The sequence below is a fragment of the Rhea pennata genome, chromosome 3 (assembly GCF_028389875.1).
Source record: "Rhea pennata isolate bPtePen1 chromosome 3, bPtePen1.pri, whole genome shotgun sequence".
Lineage (NCBI taxonomy): Eukaryota > Metazoa > Chordata > Aves > Rheiformes > Rheidae > Rhea > Rhea pennata.
The window spans coordinates 41,302,917-41,321,261 of NC_084665.1; the positions used below are offsets into that span (position 1 = coordinate 41,302,917).

At 36.3% G+C, this 18,345-nt stretch overlaps 1 protein-coding gene across 1 annotated transcript in view; it reads right to left on the reverse strand.

Annotated features, from left to right (window-relative positions):
• CATSPERE (catsper channel auxiliary subunit epsilon) overlaps positions 1 to 18,345 on the reverse strand; it is a 40,225-nt gene that overhangs the window by 14,324 nt on the left and 7,556 nt on the right. Inside the window, exons 4-11 of the mRNA XM_062571396.1 lie at positions 17,769 to 17,857; positions 15,073 to 15,103; positions 13,702 to 13,779; positions 12,480 to 12,586; positions 7,516 to 8,008; positions 6,631 to 7,102; positions 2,432 to 2,871; positions 1,149 to 1,286 (exon numbers count right to left, since the gene is read on the reverse strand). Of these exons, the coding sequence (XP_062427380.1) occupies positions 1,149 to 1,286; positions 2,432 to 2,871; positions 6,631 to 7,102; positions 7,516 to 8,008; positions 12,480 to 12,586; positions 13,702 to 13,779; positions 15,073 to 15,103; positions 17,769 to 17,803 (1,794 nt within the window). The 5' untranslated portion in view covers positions 17,804 to 17,857. The remainder of the gene's footprint in view (positions 1 to 1,148; positions 1,287 to 2,431; positions 2,872 to 6,630; positions 7,103 to 7,515; positions 8,009 to 12,479; positions 12,587 to 13,701; positions 13,780 to 15,072; positions 15,104 to 17,768; positions 17,858 to 18,345) is intronic.

Consider the following 18,345-nt stretch of genomic DNA (forward strand, 5'->3'; position numbering starts at 1 on the left):
CCCAAAAAGCATAGCTGGGATTATCTACTCTAATTTAGATATCTAAACTATAGGTGGATACATCCAACAAACAAGGAGACTGCATTTAGTTGAGACAGATACCCCAGCACAAAACGTACAACACAAGGGAAGGAACAGCACCTAAAAATATCACAAGTTTCCTTCAATAACATTTCCAAACACAGTAAAAACAAATGATCACGGATGAAGAGCAGCTCTGGCTTTCTGCACTGGCAAACTACATGTGCCTTGTTGATCCAAAACAGTTGCACCTATGACAGGGAGAATCATCTCCTTGAACTGCTCATGGAACCAGTTAACACATTGAAGAATAAATTTGTGAAGGACACCAGCATCAGAGATGCATACTGGAAGAGAACCAGAGTCAACGTATACAATTTTTTGTGGCCATATTTGTTGAGTTCAGAATATTACTTTCTACTGAGTGTCTTGCTGTCACCTGTGCCTATGCTTCATTGTTCCAAGGTTGTCAGAGGCGAATAGTCTGATCTAGTTCCTGGGTCTGTCTGGCTCTCCCACTTTAGGAGGCTGTCTCTTCTTCTGTTTGAGAGGTTGTCCCTTTTATTCGTTTAGATAGTGACAGATCATGCTTAAGGGACACATTTTGGAGAATGCCAGATGCCATTAAGACAGTGTTAACCCAAACTGCATGGTATCCTCAAACTGGCAGAGCCAGTACTATCAGTTTTGGAATACTGAAAATCCACCACAGTCGTAACACTCCTCAGCATGGGCTCTTAAGTTCTCAAAAAGGGGGAAGAGCTAAAGGGGGAGAGAAGAGAACTGTTTTTTTATGGAGAGAGCAGAGAGGAAAACTTTATTAGAATTCAGTGCTCCATGTGTCTGCAGAAGCAAGCCAGATAAGGTACAGCACCTGCACAGAGCCTCTCTCTGCTGTGTTGGTTCAGATGGAAGTGAGTTTTTTTTTGTGCTTACCAAAGCAGTCAGGTCTTGCCAATGTTGCCCAAACTGAAGAGTATGTTGTGGCCTGATGGGATGTTTGCATCATGAACAAACTCAGGCACTTGCAAAGATGTCTATCAAGAGGAGATGCTGAAGATGGTTGTTATAGAAACCCATTGTCTTCATGTAGCTGTTTTACAGGCTAGAAACATATATGCTGGTACTGTTGGTGATTTGCAGATGTTGAAGTTTGTCTCATGATCTGCAGCATTCTCCATCGATCTTAGAATTTGTGTGAACTGATTTTGAGATGATAGGTCCATAGGGGGCTCAATAAACTTGCCCAAGGCATCAACAAGCTTCTTTAGGATCAACAAGCAATGACAACAGACAGTTTTGTCATGAACTGAAAGCTCACAATGCTTAAGGTGTTATCACATTTATCTTGAGGAAGATAGTGATGTCTGTGACATGACTGGAAACAAATCTCTCTCAAGGAAGGTTGCAAAGGTACATCATGGTATTGAGATAGCGCTGGAAACACTTTATCCATTGTTCTCATCAGTGAGGGCAACAATGCTGCATCTAGGAGGAAGTTCAGGAGCATGCCATCTGAATAGCAACAGTTGTTTCTGCCTCCAGCCTCCTCTCATCAGATCCTCTTCATCTACACCATCCCCACTTGGTATTTTCTAGCTCTTTAAGGGCAAGACATGTCCTCAGCCTTGCCAGAACAAGCCTGCATAGCTCAGCATTTTTATACCAGTGGTTTGGCCTCAATTTCAGCCTTCATAAGGAAGCCTTATTTCTAAGAACCCTGGAAAATAGTGAGCCTGCAGAGGGTGATGGAAGGACTTAAACTTTTACAAAACACAAGCTGCTTCACAACATGGTACGATTTTGGTATAGACATCTAAATTAGCAGATTGGTATAGCACAAGAGAGACACTTTCAGTATCTATAGGTCATCAGACATGCAAAAGTTGACACCCATGAAACACAGCAGCAGGAAAATGGGCAGATAAACAAGATGAAATGTTGATACACACTTAAAATGCCTAAAACAATTCTTATGCCTAAATTAGGGCAGATGGTTTCCAGTTTATGTGACTAATTGTCCATCTTTATTAAATTTGCATTCTTAATACTGCAGAATTGTGTAGCTAATTTCCACATTTACACTGCAGACCTGAGATGATGAAACTTAGTTAATGTGGTATTCTAATTCATAGTTAGAAGTACTGGTTTCTCTTACTGAATTATAATCCAGGAAATACATTTAAATAATAGTTCTCTTGGCAAAAAACTAATCTGCATGGATCTCTGTGGGCTGCAAAGTCTTAGTAGTAGTGAATGCATGTGGAAAAAAGCCTTTCCTCACTCCTTCAACATCAAAAAATGACTCTCCCAAATAGCATAGAAATACTGCAGAATATGGAAGTGTATGGCAAAATATAATAGAATAAATTTTAAATTGGACAGAAAGAAACTTTCAAACAAAACTTACCTCGTTTTTTGTACAGATTCCACGAGCAATTTCATATTTGCTGCTTCCTTTTAGTAGTAATAAGTCTGGCCTGTAGACCTTCAGGTATGTACTTATATCCACATTTTCCTCAAAAACTATCTGAGACCAAAATGTGAGTTTATCTCCCTTGTCCAGATAGTAGACATTGAAATCCATGTTGTGCTGAAAAGCTATAATTGAGCAATAAATTTCAGATCTAAATGTAGAACTAAATATTTCAATTTCCAAAGGATAGGTCTGGCGATATATGCTAGAACCATCAATTAATAATATGTATACACTAGCAGATGGATTCAAATAAAGAACCATCTTTTTCATTCTGTTTATCCACACAGGAAGCTGAATTAGTTCTCTCAATTCATTTTTTGTATAAAAGAAAATGTTGTTTTTCATTTTTATCAATATATTCCCAAGGTAGTCTGTAAAAAAAAAACAGAAAGAATATACTTTTGTGTAATTTAAATTTACAAAAGATTATGACTATATTCATTTAGCGTGCCTTTTTCTTACAACTGGTATCTTTTGCATACGGTAGCTACATGTACTCCATTCATATACATCCCATATTAGAAAGAAATCTCTTGACAGCAACGCCCAGTGGCTGACACACGTATCTTTTGTCCTCTCAATCTCACTCCCACAGAAAAAAAGAAAAACACACAGGATCTTTCAGGATCATTTCCTTTGTCATCTGGAATCCTTTTGCTTTAGAATTTTGATATTTGACATGTTTGTTATGTCTTTCCTTGACTATTGCAAAACTCTGTTGCAGGTATCTACCCAATCATCTTTTCTTGGAGGATCACCTTTTATTGTATCTTGTCATCTATAACAGCATGGCTTAAATACTGCTTCTCAAAACAGCTAATGGTGCATTTGTTTAGGTTGACAGTAACTCCAGCACACCATATGGACTGTAGGATGGATGACAGTAGATCTAGATGCATTTTTCAGACTTCAGTGGGAACTATTATTATTATCTGAACATACTGGTGTGTACTGGGCATTGCCTTTCATGTTTTAGTCTATTACCTTCTGAAAATTAGTGGTGGCTTGCTTAAGAGAGTATGATCTGAAAGGGATGGTGAAAATAAACTCATTTCAACGTCTCACTTCAAAGGGATTATGTCCAGTTCTCCAGGTTATCAGTTGTTGCCCCCAATTTAATATAATTCATGAATCTATTGAGGGTGTATTTTGTCCCACTGATGAAGATGTCAAATCATATCAGCCCCTGTTATCAACCTCTGCCAATTAGACTTTGAACTATTGACCCTTTCGGCCCTATAGGTCAGCCAGTTTTCCACCCACCTTGTACACCCCCTGCATATCAAATGCATTGCTAAGGTCAAGGTAAATGAGATCCACTGTTCTCCCTTTGTTCACCATGCCAGTCATCTCATCACTGAAAGTGATCAGATTGGTCAAGCATGATTTTTCCTTGGAAAATTTGAGGTTAGGCTGACTGGCCTGTAGTTCTTCTAGTCCTTCTCTCTTTCTTGGAGTGAGATGCCTGCCTTTTTCCCCTGATCACCACAACTATATATAAGATAATGGGAGAGTGGCCACACAATGACATCAACAAGCTCTCTCAGTACTCTTAGATGCATCTTGTCTGATCCCATGGACTGTGTATGTCCAGCTAGTCTAAACAGTTTCTAATTAAATCCTCCTATACTGTGGATAGTAACTCTCTCCCATAAAATTTGCAAATAGGACTGGAGACCTGGTAAGCCTGAAAGTGGTTTGCCAATGAAGACTGAGGCAGGAAGCATCGATTGCTTCAGCCTTTTCTGTATGCCTAGTCACTAGTCTCTTGCCCAATTGAGCAGGAAGCCCATGTTTTCCTTTTTCTTTCTTTTGCTCCTGATGCACTCACAGAAGCCTTTCTTTTTATCCTTCATACCCCTTGCCAGTTTCAATTCCAGCCAAGCTTAAGCTTTCCCAGTTCTATCCTTTCACATCCAGGCAATGTTTCTGTATTGGTAGCCTATCCCTGCTTCCATCTCCTATACTCTTTGTTTCTGAATTAGAGCTCAAACATTATCTCATGTTGTCATGGCACTGTCGCAAATGTGAAGCATATTGCTGGGCCTGATTTTGGCTCATGTAAATCTGTTTGTAACTAGAGTCACTGGAAGTGCATTACTGTTTCAAATGTCCCACAGTCTCCCAAGAAAAAGGCCAGAGGCTCAGCCTGTCTTTTCATTTGGATAGAGCTGCCTGGAGTTTATGCCAGGGAGAGCAGTGCAACCTTTTTCAGGACCTTAGTCAGAGGCAAGGAAAGTTGCGTGGCTATGAGGCAGAAACTCTTTCTCAATAGAGTCCTAGAAGCTTGATTAACCGGGTTCTCTGTCATGCTTCTCCTTCTTGAGCCATTAGGGAAATGGTACTCAGGTGTAATCTTTCATAAGCCTGACTTACACTTATAAATCCAGGCACTTTCTTTAAAAAGAACCACTAAGAAAATTGTTTCAGTACTATCACTTGGCCTCCTCTCATAAAGACTGTCAATAGACTTGGCCCCTCTATAGACAACTTGAGGTTATTTTAGTAGAAATATTTAGCACGTCCTCTTCAGAAGTCTTCTTGCCAGTCATCTTCTTGCCCTTGGCCTGCCATCTGCACTGTGCTGTAGCTGGCTGGTAGTTCTGCTATGATCTGCCTAGCTTCTTCATGTTCTTTGCAAGTATTCTCTCAGCTTTTGCTGTATTTGCACTGAGGAGCTCGGCTATAAAACCATCACTGCATGTCCTCTTAGGATCCATCTTCTACATCACATTAGATGCATAAGGAAGTAGGATTTTGAGTATGTCATGAGCCTGCTAGCTTCACCTTGTAAGCCTAGTCCCAATAGATATTTACCATGGTCTTTGGAGGTAGCTATTTTTGCCTGAGAGGGCTTTTCTGTATGATACTGCACTTGCAGAAGGGTTTTGTTTGGAACAACAGCTCACAGCTGTAGGATCAGATCTTCCAAGTTTTGGGAACAATTTTGTAGGCTATGGCTGTGGTAGAGTCCAGCATGGATCCACCGAACTTTACATTTTGTAGAGATGGATTCAGATTAGACTTTTGTACATTCAACAGGTGACTCAAGTAATTGAACAGACATACCATTGTCTGTAGAGTGAATGGCACCTGCTTAGTTGAATTCTTCTTTAACTGCCTACTAAAGATGAACAGCTACCATGAGAAGAGACTTGATGAAGTTTCTTAAGGCTGGAATAACAAATGAAAGGACTATGCCTTAATAACAGTGATAGCCTACTTGGTAATCGCAGGTATTGTCAGTATGATGCTGTGATTGTAACGTGAAAGTGGATGCATTAAAAAGCCAAAAAGGTGCAAAATAATCTCTTTGAGGTAGTGAAAAAGTTTTTGCTGCCATGCCATTTTAGTCACCTTTCCTTAAGAAACAGCATTTCATGCCACTAAACTTTCTATCAAGCAGAACAGGACAAAAACAATCATATTCCTAAACAGTCAGACAGTAGATAAAGCTATCCTGCTGTAACAAACACTAAGGCTAAAAGCTGTTCAGTTTTCTTAGTAGAATCATACTGAATGATAGCATTACATGAAGAATAAAGATTTGTTTGATATGCTGTCCATCTAAAGGTAATAATTCTTAGTCTTAATCATAGAATCAGTAAGGTTGGAAGGGACCTCTGGAGATCATCTAATCCAATCTCCCCGCTCAGCAGGGTCACCTAGAGCATGTTAGACACGACTGCATCCAGGCGGGCCTTGATCTGGAGAAGCATCATTTTGTTCCCCCAAAATAACACATCCTTGAGACATTACTTCAACAGTTTCAAGATACATTCTTTTATGCACAGACGTCACCCATGTTCAGGAAGTGAAGCCTTCCACCCATAGGCTAGCAATTCAAATTCAGGATTGCAGTGATAGCAAATATTTAGCAATATAATTCTTTGGTGAATAACATCAATTCAGTGACTTCAGTGCACTTAAAGATAATATCTGCATCATACAAAACACTCTCCTATGGCTTTAATTTCAGTAGAGAAGCTATTAATAAGCCAATTAAATTAATAACTATTATTCTATGACTATTATGTACAAAAAGATTCAGTAATCCCTTCTTAAAATTTTTTACTTTAGCACTTAATTAAAAATTACTTGATAACTACTTAAAATAAAATATACTTAACCAAGAATAATCTGATGAATAGTGCTCCCATTAGACAATTCTGACAGAGACAGATTTGATCCAGCTACTTGAAAAAATCCATTAGTTGTGTTGTTTTTGTAGGTGTAGTAAATGCTTTCATTGTTCCACAGCAGACCACATGATAATGCTGAATTCAGATATATCATCCTCGAAACAGAATTGCGAGCAACAGGTAAATAAAACTCTCTTAAGCCCCAAAATTGTTTGTCTTCACTGTAAAATGCCAGATAAAACAGTTTTGAGGAGCTGCAGCCACTGCAAATCAGCAACATTGTAATTTCAGATGGGACTGAGTCATAACTAACAGTCTCTATAGATAAAGCAGCACTGTCTGGAAAATCTAAGGACTTCACTAAATTTGCTGTATCTGCTATTTTATTAAATATTTCATTATATGCAAGATACAGCTCATTAGATGTCCATGCTACCAAAGTACTTAGTTGTTTTCCATTCTGTTAAGAAAAAAAAGAAAAAAGAACAGAGTGATTAGGTAAACAATACCTTCCCTTAAAATTTACATCAAAGATCTACACTAGGAAATCAAAATGTGTTGTAATCAAAAATCAAAATAGGAAATCAAAGTATCTTCAGCTAATGTCATCAACAGAGCTCCACTGGAATGAATTTACAAATTTAACCTGTGATCCTAGAAATGGTTCGATACGGCTACATGAGCTCATGGAGAGTCACTCATCGTATCCAGATCTTATTTTGAAATGTTCTGAAAGTAAACTTGTTCCTATCTGGTCATTTCTAATTCAACCTAGAATTAAATCAGTAAAAATTACATCTAAAATAGATTCACCCAGATTTCAAAAAGAGCATCTGTATTTTAAATGTTAAATGAGAACTGAAGGTAACCTACCTGCACTGGATAGATAGATGAACACCAGTATCTTGAACGTATTCCAGTTATTTTTGCTTCAGGAAGCTTGTGTTCAGTCCCAAGTTTTAAAAAACGATTAGATTCTCTTTTATAAATAGTGCCATTTATTAAAAATAAGATTCCATTATCTGTTAGAGTCACATCAGTTACATTTTTACTTAGGTCTTGGGTCAAAGCATCTGAAGGAACTTTGATTTCTTGGTAAGTTTGGAATCCATCATTTGTATAGAAAGTTCCAAAATCTGATAATAAAACAGCTGTTGTTGGAAAACATGCAGACCATGTAATGAAGATTTCACTATTATTGGGGGAACAGAGTGAGATATCACCTTCCTTGCTAGAAAATGATTGTTTAGGCCTTGGAATTATAAAGGGAGTATCTAGAACAAAGCATTCCTGAAACGCTACTGCCTTTCCACGTATATTTATTATGATATCTTCTGACAGTGCAGGTACAGTGACTGTCCATAATCTGAAAATGGTAGAAACAACAGATAAACTTGCAAGATGAAACCTTATCATTGATGTCACTCAAACAAATTCAGCTATGTGATTAGATTTATGTCACATTCTTATAAGAACTGTACCTACAATCAAGGTCCTGAAGTAGCTAATTGGGTAGTGGACTTGTTTTCAGGATAGAGAGGCTGCACATCCACAAAAGCGCTCTCTTCCAGCTATAGTGGAACAAAATTATTTCCTAATTTTCTTCTAATTCCAAAAGATAGAATGTGAATAGGGAGAAAAACACCAGAATTTGCCAGTAGTTAAGATTATAACTTCTAAACTTACACAAGCAGGTATATTCCTTATCTCAGCGTTGTCTGGAAACAACATTTCTGAAAGATCTGACTAAGAAAAGCAAGAATATCTGGGCTTAAAAAAAAATGAATGGTTATAATGATATAACTCCATGGAATAATACAGCATTCACTACTACTGAGGCCACCTTCTCCCCTAACTTCCCCATAACCTCCTCTGAGCTACTTAAAATGTCTAGAAGAAAGTTGATCAACAAGAACTAGTATCAAGTCCATAGATATTGCAGATGGTGATCAGGGCCACTGATAATCAGCTAGAGTTTTGCTGATAAGCAATTTGAGAAAATGGGGCTTAAAAGAGAGGGCCTACTTGTAGAATTAGGCTCTTCATAAATTATGCAGACTGGCAAACCTGGTAACAGAAATGATCATGAATTTTGAGATTTTCTAAGTCTTTCTGAAGATGACCTGTTTTGGTGTCAAACAGAAATTGCATTTCATTGCCTTTATCTTTCTCCAGCAAGAAATGGAACAAATCATCTCAACAGAAAAAAACTCTTAATTTCTTACTGACTGAGTGTGTGTGAATGTATGCATCACATTGACAATTACATAAGCATCCCTGGTGCAGAAGTTCAAGCACTGAGAGCAAAACATTTGAGCAGGCTGCTTGGTAAACAACTAGCTTACAGAATCAGATTGAAAAGAAAAAATAAATAATATCATGTAAATCTATATCCTTACACTTACATGTTTCATTTTTCTATGGTCAGTGTATTCCATGGAATCATTAATGAGCTCTATTAATCCATTAATTAATGGATTCCATACAGAGACCAACAACCTGTGTGATTCTCCCAATGATGATTATGTAGTGTATTTGCCTCTGTATTACTGCCATTTTATTAGGATATACTATGATATGAACATATTTCTAGTAGCTCTAGTATATGAAGTCTGGAGCAAGTTTGAAAGTTAAGAGGGTTCCTCCTCAAATCCTCCACAGTGACTGACATTCCCAGGAATCACAGAGTAGATAATGCTAGCTAATCAAGACACAGAAATGATTTTTGTTATTTTAAAATTAATAGTAACTTCATAGCTTTCCAAAAGTAATTCTCTAATTTCAAGTGGCATAATATCACTAGCTGATGAAATACAAAGGATTATAATGAATCAGATGTGGTGCCAAAGGCAAGCCCCTCTGAAGATGATGACATTTTTCAATAAAAGGTTTTTCCCAAAAACAACCAGGGGTATATATGAGAAAATTCAGATTAATCAATAGATTCTCTTCCCTATTTGAAAAAAAAAAGACTTCATTTATGAAGCAGATTTTACTTTCTCTTACTCGATCACTTTGTACTTCAGATATTGAAAAGGAAGCAGCTAATGAGATAAAAAAGTTATACCAGCACTCACATCATTGAGAAAAAAATTACTGACATTGCCAGAATGCATATATTCTCTTTCTTGGGGGAAAAGGGGGGAGGGGGAGATTATTCTAGCTCTTCTGTGAAAAATGTGATAGAAAAGGCCCTTCTCCGGTTACAGTAGCTTTTGATAAGAGATGTTGCTATGCTGCCATCTAGCGATCAAACAGAAATATACAACTGATGGAGCACAAACCGAAGCTACATAATAGCAGCTATTGCCCCTGTTACAAGTCATAATCATTTCTTGCGGAATCATAAATAGTATTAATTACAGGCTAGGAGTAAACTTAGAAAAGAAGGAAAGGTCACAAAACAGCTGTGTTACTTGCTTTAAATGGGTATTCAGAGAGCTTATAAAACAAGGGTAAGTATCTAAGAGACAGATGGTAAATATGTTGCAAGAAACATAGGCAGAAAGAACTCCTCATAAAACATAAACCAGAGTCATTCTCAGTACCTCTGTGCCAAAATTCAGCTCTGATCTATTTGAATTAGCTTCACAAAAGGCTTATGTAGAATAAAATTTTATTCTCACTGATCACAAAACCAGTGACAAATCTATTTGCTACACATACCTCCTCATATGTACATCACTAACATTTAACCATTTACTCTATTATCTGATCAACTCACAATCAAATAAAAAATGAATTTATGTCACCGCAGGGCTGTTGTGTTTTTACTTTACATCGCAAAGCACTGTGTGTAGTAAATACTCTTGGAAAGGAAAAGAAATAATTGTCATAAAATGTAGTAAGCAGTGATAGAAGTAGAGAAACAGACAGCTGGAGAGTCCTTACATTAGAACTAATACTTATTGTTCTAAAATACTAGAAAAAACAGTGCAGAAGTGTTTCTTTATGGGCTCCAGCACTACAGAAAGGTCACTACAGAAAGGACAGGAACTGAAATAGGACGGTATTGTTTCAAGAAGTTCAAGTGTCAGGTTTGTCTGGATACATGAATTGCCTTTTTGTGACTATCCAGACCAACAAAATGTTAACATAATACCTTTATTTATTTATTAGAAAATGGACATAGCTGCCTGTGAAAAGAAATTCATTCATGCTTTGAAATCCTGTACAATACTCTTAAGAAAAGTTCCTATGAATGTCATCCAAGAGTGGATGCTGTAGTATATGAAGGCACTGAGATTTCCTCCTCTTTCTGCTCTCCTTCCAAATACCACTTCCTTGCTTTTCTGTTTCTCATGCAGAACACACCCCTACCCCCACCCCAGCCAGAGCGTGACTGCAAATAAACAAGCATTAAAGGGAGGATTAATACTTTGGATATAACTTTTATCCCATAGACTTAGAATCATATTACCGCTCCATTGCTCCACTACTGCTCATCACCACTCAGAGTTACAGTTAGCTAATCCTTCTTGGAAGGCTGGCAGAGAAGGGCGAACTCTTCAAAGAGGTGAGAGACAATGTCTAACATGTCTAACATTTCACACATACCGTTTCACATAATGAATTAATTAAACTCTGAGCAAGCTAGCAGAGATACTGGAAGCAGTTTAACTGAACCTGATAGTGCACCTGAGTGATCTTACTTCCTTTTTGAAATTAGGCGTGAAATAACAGCGCATAACAGAAAAAAGTGAAACCTCACTTAGAAGTCTAGAGAAGGGTGAAGAGGAGTATCTGCCCAAGCTTTTTTCTTAATGAGGATGATGTGCACAATACCTTACACAATCTTTGAACTTCAGGAGTATAATGCCTGAGCAGGGGTATTTTGAACTTTGAGCTGATACAACTTAACAAGTAAGACTCAAAGACCATTACAGTAAAAAATTCAGTTGATTTCTGAGTTCAGTCTTGGTCCTTATTCTATGGGCTTCTATACATATGAAGTAGAACAATAACATGCAGTGAATTGTACAGACTGAAAGGCCTAGATAAGAAGTGCTTGAATATAAAAAACAACAATAGATATTTAGCTTTGTAAAATAATAAAGTCTATCTTGTGTAAGAGTGGCTACTTAGTTTTAAGTAATGATGAAATGAACAAACGGCAGATAAACCTGGCTATCAGATGACAAGCTCTTTCCTCAAGGAAAAGGAAAAAAAAAAAACAGGTAAAAATGTTACTGAAGCACAAAAGTTATTTCAGTGTAGAAACAGGAGGCCCAGATATGGCCACAGTCAGCCATATGAAGACACTAAGAAAACTTTCAAAGAAAATTTTGAGTTTGAAGTGATCTCATGCTGTACAAGTGCTAAAAGGATATATGGGTCTCCTTGCACTTTCCAAGCCAGGTACTTAAAAGTTGCCCCAAATCTGGAAGTTGTTTCTGATTTCTTATCAACCAACAGAAGTGCTGCGTAACCATAAAAATAGAAAAGACATCTTCTTGCAGAGGTCAAGTTTTTCCCTAAGGGACTCTGAAATGTGCAGGATTGATTCTACCAGTTCCAAGGCTTGGAAGCATCTGTCTTTCTGCAATTATCCTACTCCTTCCACGCTGCAAAATTGTTAGAAAGAAACTCAGAAATTCTTTCAGAACTAGGTCCTTCTTTCTTAAACTGTGTGGTATACAATCCTTATTTATAGCTAAATTAATAGGAATCCTAACACCCTTCCAGTATTTTACAGTGTAATTTTTTTAAAAAAGACCCAACTACTTTATTCAAATGCTATTTCTGTATCTACTTATCAGCAACTGTCTATACAGTCATCATTATAGAATAATTTTAAACAGAATTCCATTAAAATAAATAAATAAGATATACTGTACCCTAAATTTGGATGCTCGTTAGAATAGTATGCGTCTTTTTTCAAATAGGTATGAACAACAGGATCCTGACCCAAGTTCCAGAACAGCTTGCTGAGTTTCTGAGAACTCTGTTTAAATAAAATACAAATTATTATTTATCACATATTTTTCACCCAACTGGTTGCTGTCTGGTCATTTCTAATTTCAAACCCACCATTACATGAATGAATGGCAGATCTAAAATAGATTCAGCTGTTGCTGAGAACCTCTCCCTTTTGAAATTCTGACATTAAAATGAAATTTAGTATTATAAAATACATTTTCAAACAATAACACACTATTAATTTTTAGTCAATCTATTCATTTTAGAATATACTGCATTCAGAGCCAAATTCAATTTTCTTTGCATTCTTTCCATAGCAGCAGATGGAAAACAGACACTTGCCTAACATCTAGCAATCTAATAAAAATGCCTTAGTGATACCATTAATATTGCCATATTAATACTATATAAATACTAAAAGATATAATAATGACAAAATAAAAAAGCAATTTCTAAAATAAATGGTGGTGTTATGCATGCATACCTCATGTCAGGCACCATATCAAAGACTAAATACTTTCTGTCATTCATTTAGATCAGAAACCCATTCCTGACAAAATTTATTGTACACATTAATCCTTACAATTAATCTATGTGGAATAATTCCTTGAATGGTCGCCCTTCACCCTCAAGATCTAGCTGTACAGATGAATTTGTACAATAGGTTGTTAAATTTTTTAGGTCTTAATAAAATCAGTGAGTTACCATCCCCGTTTATCATGTATCAGTACTTCAACAATGCTTTTGCTTAAACATTTTTTCTAAGTTTGCTATGCAGATGCTGAGGAAATCTGGAAAAAAGAGACTGGTAATAATGTGTGGCAACTGAACACCAGTTACAAATTCTGAATGTAATTTTTGCAAAGATCAAAATTTGACTGAATTATTCCACCTTGCTAATTATTCTGTCTCCATAAAACAGGTAACAGATTTTACCTCACTTTTTGTACCTGTGTTACTGCTGCAGTATTAACAGGGCAGAAAATCCTACAAATTTATTTTCCTCAACATAGTAAAGTGAAATAAGTGAAGACATGTATAAGGCAGTGTATTTCAATACAACATTTCCACTTTTGACTGGTAAATTTTCATGAGACATGCATTTTAACTCTTTTCTTAAGTGGCATCATTTCAACATACTTGTGAAGGACGAATTGCAGTGCGGTTCAGCTCAGAAGCATCTGCAGTTTCAGGATCATATACCCATAAAACTAACTCCTAAAAAGTTTAAGAAAAAGAAAGGGAAAAAAAAAAAGAGATGCAAGCTAGCAGTTTACTAACAAACATTAATATTCTGTCATTGTGATAACTTTGCTTCTCATGGCAACACATAAGATAATGTAATAATTATATTAAATCAGGCAATGCCTATGTTGTAAGCTTTTTTTTAAAGCTTTGCTTCCTGTTCGTGTCAACAAGCAACGAAAACTTAAGGGAAGTAGCACCTCCTTTCTCAGAAATAAAGAGGAAATGAGTAAGAGTTCATGCAAAAGATTTTTTTTCCCCTCTGAACCTTTCTTCAGTTCCTCTCATCCACATGGGCTATGCAGATATATACAGCCTATGCTGCCATAGCACAGGACAAAGGATAAGGAGAGGTTACTCCCTGCTAAAAACAATCAGAAATTGTTTTGTCTAGGAAATGTTACAAAGCTTTTATTAAAATATGCATCATATAGCCACCTGTTTGGCAGTCATGGAGGCATATATTACTCTCTCAGTCAGGAAGAGGACAACATACGGCATTTCCATCTCATGGTACATGCAAACGGAATCATCATTCAGCGAGGCACATTCACCACATTTACCACAAAGTACTACAGTATAAGGTTATATCACAAAGCAGCTGACATGCTGAAAGTTCACATCCTACAGTTCACATCCTGTGGTTTTTTAATCATCTACTCAAAAGTAAAAATCTGTCTTTAGAATAGGGCAAGCTAAGTAATCATACAACTGCTTTCTCAGACGTAGCTGACCAGAAGAACTTACACAGGGAGAATACAAGCTTGCTTCCACAGCTGTGGAGTTCAATTAGGTTGTACATTTTCAGTAGACTACACACTCCTTAGGCAGTAGCTCCCTGACTTCAATTTGCAAGTAATAACCCTCTCTCTTCTTTAAAGTTTCCTTAATATGACCACACTCTCTCTTCATAATCTCCTCCACAGTCCAACAAAAAGGGGATGACATAGGAAATAAGTTACGTTATAATCTGTTTACATTAAATTTAGCAGATATTGTGAAATAACAGATTTTACAAAGAAGATGATGGGTCATAGCAGTTTACTGTACCAATGGAACGTTTAATCAGATTCACTGTATGACACACACTTTAAAAATCTCAAACAAGCACACAAATTCAAATAAATGAATAATAGGTTGGCCAAAATCTCCCTTTAATCATCCTGAATTCATGGCAAAATTTTATTTCATGAAAGTAAGAAAAGATTTGGAGACTATCTAGATTAAGATATACAGCCAAAGGACATGGTCAAAACTTAAATTTACCTGGCTTTCATCTACCGAGAGTGAATCTGTTCTACAGAAACAAAATAAATTGCATATTACTTTAATTATCATTAAAAAGTTTTTATCTAATACAATTATTTTACATAATTTAAATTAATCTGCTTGTAGGAAACATATATAGTGTCTATAATATAGTGTGTTTAACGTATTGGCTTTGGGTGATCCACTGCATAAATATTTCAATATTTAAAGTGAGACATCCATATTTGCTGATGTTTCTCATTTGAAACATACTTTATGCAACTTTCATACGCTTTTTAAAAAATAATGTAGCTTTTCCCTTACAAAAATATGTATTATTTAAAGAAGTATGTTCTTCTGTTAAATTTCATCTTATTTGAAATTATCAGATTAAAATAAAATTAGATTGCAAGAAAGGATACCTGCTGTATCAAACTGCACTATGGAGACAATGTTGTGCCCTGTAGCAGGGGAACATTCCCTCTGCCCAATACTGACAGAGGACAGGTCCCTCTTTGTAATTGCACGACAGGGAGCAAAGCACTGCTTGTACTAGAATTAGGGCCTGAGTCTTCTGCATTCTTGCTGCAGCTGGAATGGGTAAGTTCCAAGAGCTGTGGTTTGAGAGGCAGAGGCAGGGCAATTGCTGTGTCTTGGATGCCAGAAATACAATAGTATTAGAATTGCATGAAATCAAACTGCGTTAAACGTCCTGGACAAAACTTTAGTTCTAGTGAAATCAATGATTAAAAAAAAAATATAGCCTTCACAAGAGGTCAAGAATCCACCTACCAGTTTAGGTTGAAAAAAAGAAACTGTAGACAAGGATTAGAATTTATACTGTAGAAACAACTTTAATCGCAGCTCAAGTAAAATGCTAAAAACCTACCAGTTATCTTCAAATTTGCTGAAAGAAATCCCTGCGGCTTCAAAATTAAATTCTCAATTTTCAGGCAAAGACATAAATAATTCTAGCTAGCGTGGCTGAAGTAGAAGAGAAAAAAAAGTTGTCTGGTCTTTAATTCTTTTAGGATGGGAGATACTGTTTGCTGTTGTTACATCTGTCTTTGGCTTCTTGTCAATCACATTTTATTTCAGTTTGATAATTGTATTCAGTGCCTTGCTTCCAGCAAAATAATAAAAAAAACACATTTAATTGCTTCTTTATGCAATAATATCTGGAAACTATAGGCAGATACTTCCAGGCAACATTAACAATAATCAGAACAGAAAACATGCAGGAAAGTTTACCCTGAGATTGACAGGAAAAAAAAAAGAAAAGAAAAAGGAAAGGGAAAGTAAGAGACTGATCAGCCTATTACACAAACAAAAAGAGATTAAAACAGTTCTGTGAGGATAAGCATAGATAAAACTTAGCAGCATACAGGAGTTTACCAAAACAGTTCAAAAATTATGAAATAGCAAGTTATTGCTATTTATTTCTACTATGTTTAAAATAAATTGCTATTTATTTCTACTATCTTTTGTAAGCAAAATATGCCATTAAAAATATTTCTGACTAGCATTACAGGCTTCTCCTCCTAAATAAAGTAAGCTGAATACTAGCAAATTCCACGGGTCAAACAGGTGAAATACAAGTTTCAGCATTAAAAATACTGGTTTTATTCAGAAAAATCTATAAAACTTTTTCTGAGAAGTCTGAAAATAAGTTTTATAATAATAATCTCCCAGTACCTTTGACTGTAAAGTGACTGATTTCTGGTATGGCTTCCTAGACTGACAACCACCAAGGTTGTCTGTTTAGTTAACAGAAACTGTTTAGTTTCTATGTTAAAATACGTCCTCTTAAACTTCACTAATCCTTTTTTTTCTTGATCTGCCTAGCACACTTTAAAATCATAGGCTCTCTGTATGCAACAACTTCACATAAGTGGCACCTTCTGTTCAATTATTTTTTATTCCTATTTTTCTGAGCACACGCTTTCCAGATACAACTTCATTTTAATGTATACTTCTGCATGGACATGTGAGATGGAACAGACATGTTTACTTTATATTGTTTAAAAATCATTACTTTCTTTAGTGAGCATAATAAATACACAATAGAGACAAAAGTCCCTGCCTCATTTTCCTACCTTCTCCTGAACGTTCTTTGGATTCCTGTAGCAGCATCCAAGATATTCTTACTTCTAAATGGACTCCTTCGAAGAAATGTGTACTTCCTTCTGGCCTCTGCAACCAAAATCCTCCTGCTTTCTACACTAGATAGGAGGCTCTTCTTTAACTGTTAGGCCTCTTAGACATATGTCCTTCCAAGTCTACTTCTCTAGGTGAGTAATACACACCTTTCTTTCTAATGTACTGTCCATTAGGACTCTTCTGCAATTCTGTGTTGAAAATCTGCTTTACCTTGGGCAATGGCTACATTTTTGTTCAGTCCTATATCTGAATTGATACTTCAACATTCTTATTTTTTAGACTTGTGCTGAGTACAAAGGCTTTTCTTTTCACTTTCTATAGACTTTTGTTCAACAAAGATGCAAAAGATAGCAAAGAATTCAAATGATAGCAACATACAAAATGGAGTTCTCATTTTGAACCATACATAACACCCAACATTTGCTAAAATCTGTAAATTCTACCCTGACAGATTTTTTATTTCTTCAGACAGATCATTAACAATATCACCCTGTTAGAAAATATTATCATTAAATTATATGTTTCCAAAAATATTCACCAAGAAAAAATATTACCTGCTTGGTTGTGAGGCTGTTGTCACATACCACATGAAACAACTAGAATGGTCAGAAGCAGGCAGATACCTTTCTTTATCCTCAGATGTCTAGAAAACAGAAATATGTTTACTTTCCATATACTGTCTTCCTAATACCACTGGTTTATATTTTACTAATATCTATATATGCATTTATACAATGCTTTATTACTTACAGAAAAAACTTTGATTTATGACTAGCCTAACTGAATTCACCGAGACTATTTACAAACATGCACACATGCTTGGAAACAGGAAGTCTGAAAAGTCTTGGCCAATCATTGCTTATGTAGGTTAAGGTTCATCACAGCATTTGCTACCTCTTGTTCAACCAGTAGTTCAATATATGAGCAGCAGAATCTGTTCTGGAATGGCTCAAGAGATACTGGGGAGAAATGTAAATATCGAAAAGAGAAGAGAGCTTGAACACTTGGGTAAGACTTAAGATCATTTAAATGAAAAGGGCGAGGTAAAACATGAGAGACAGAACTGAGGTTTTGCACTAGGAAGAGTCATGGGGAAAAGAGACAGTTACAGAACACAAATGAATTAGGCAA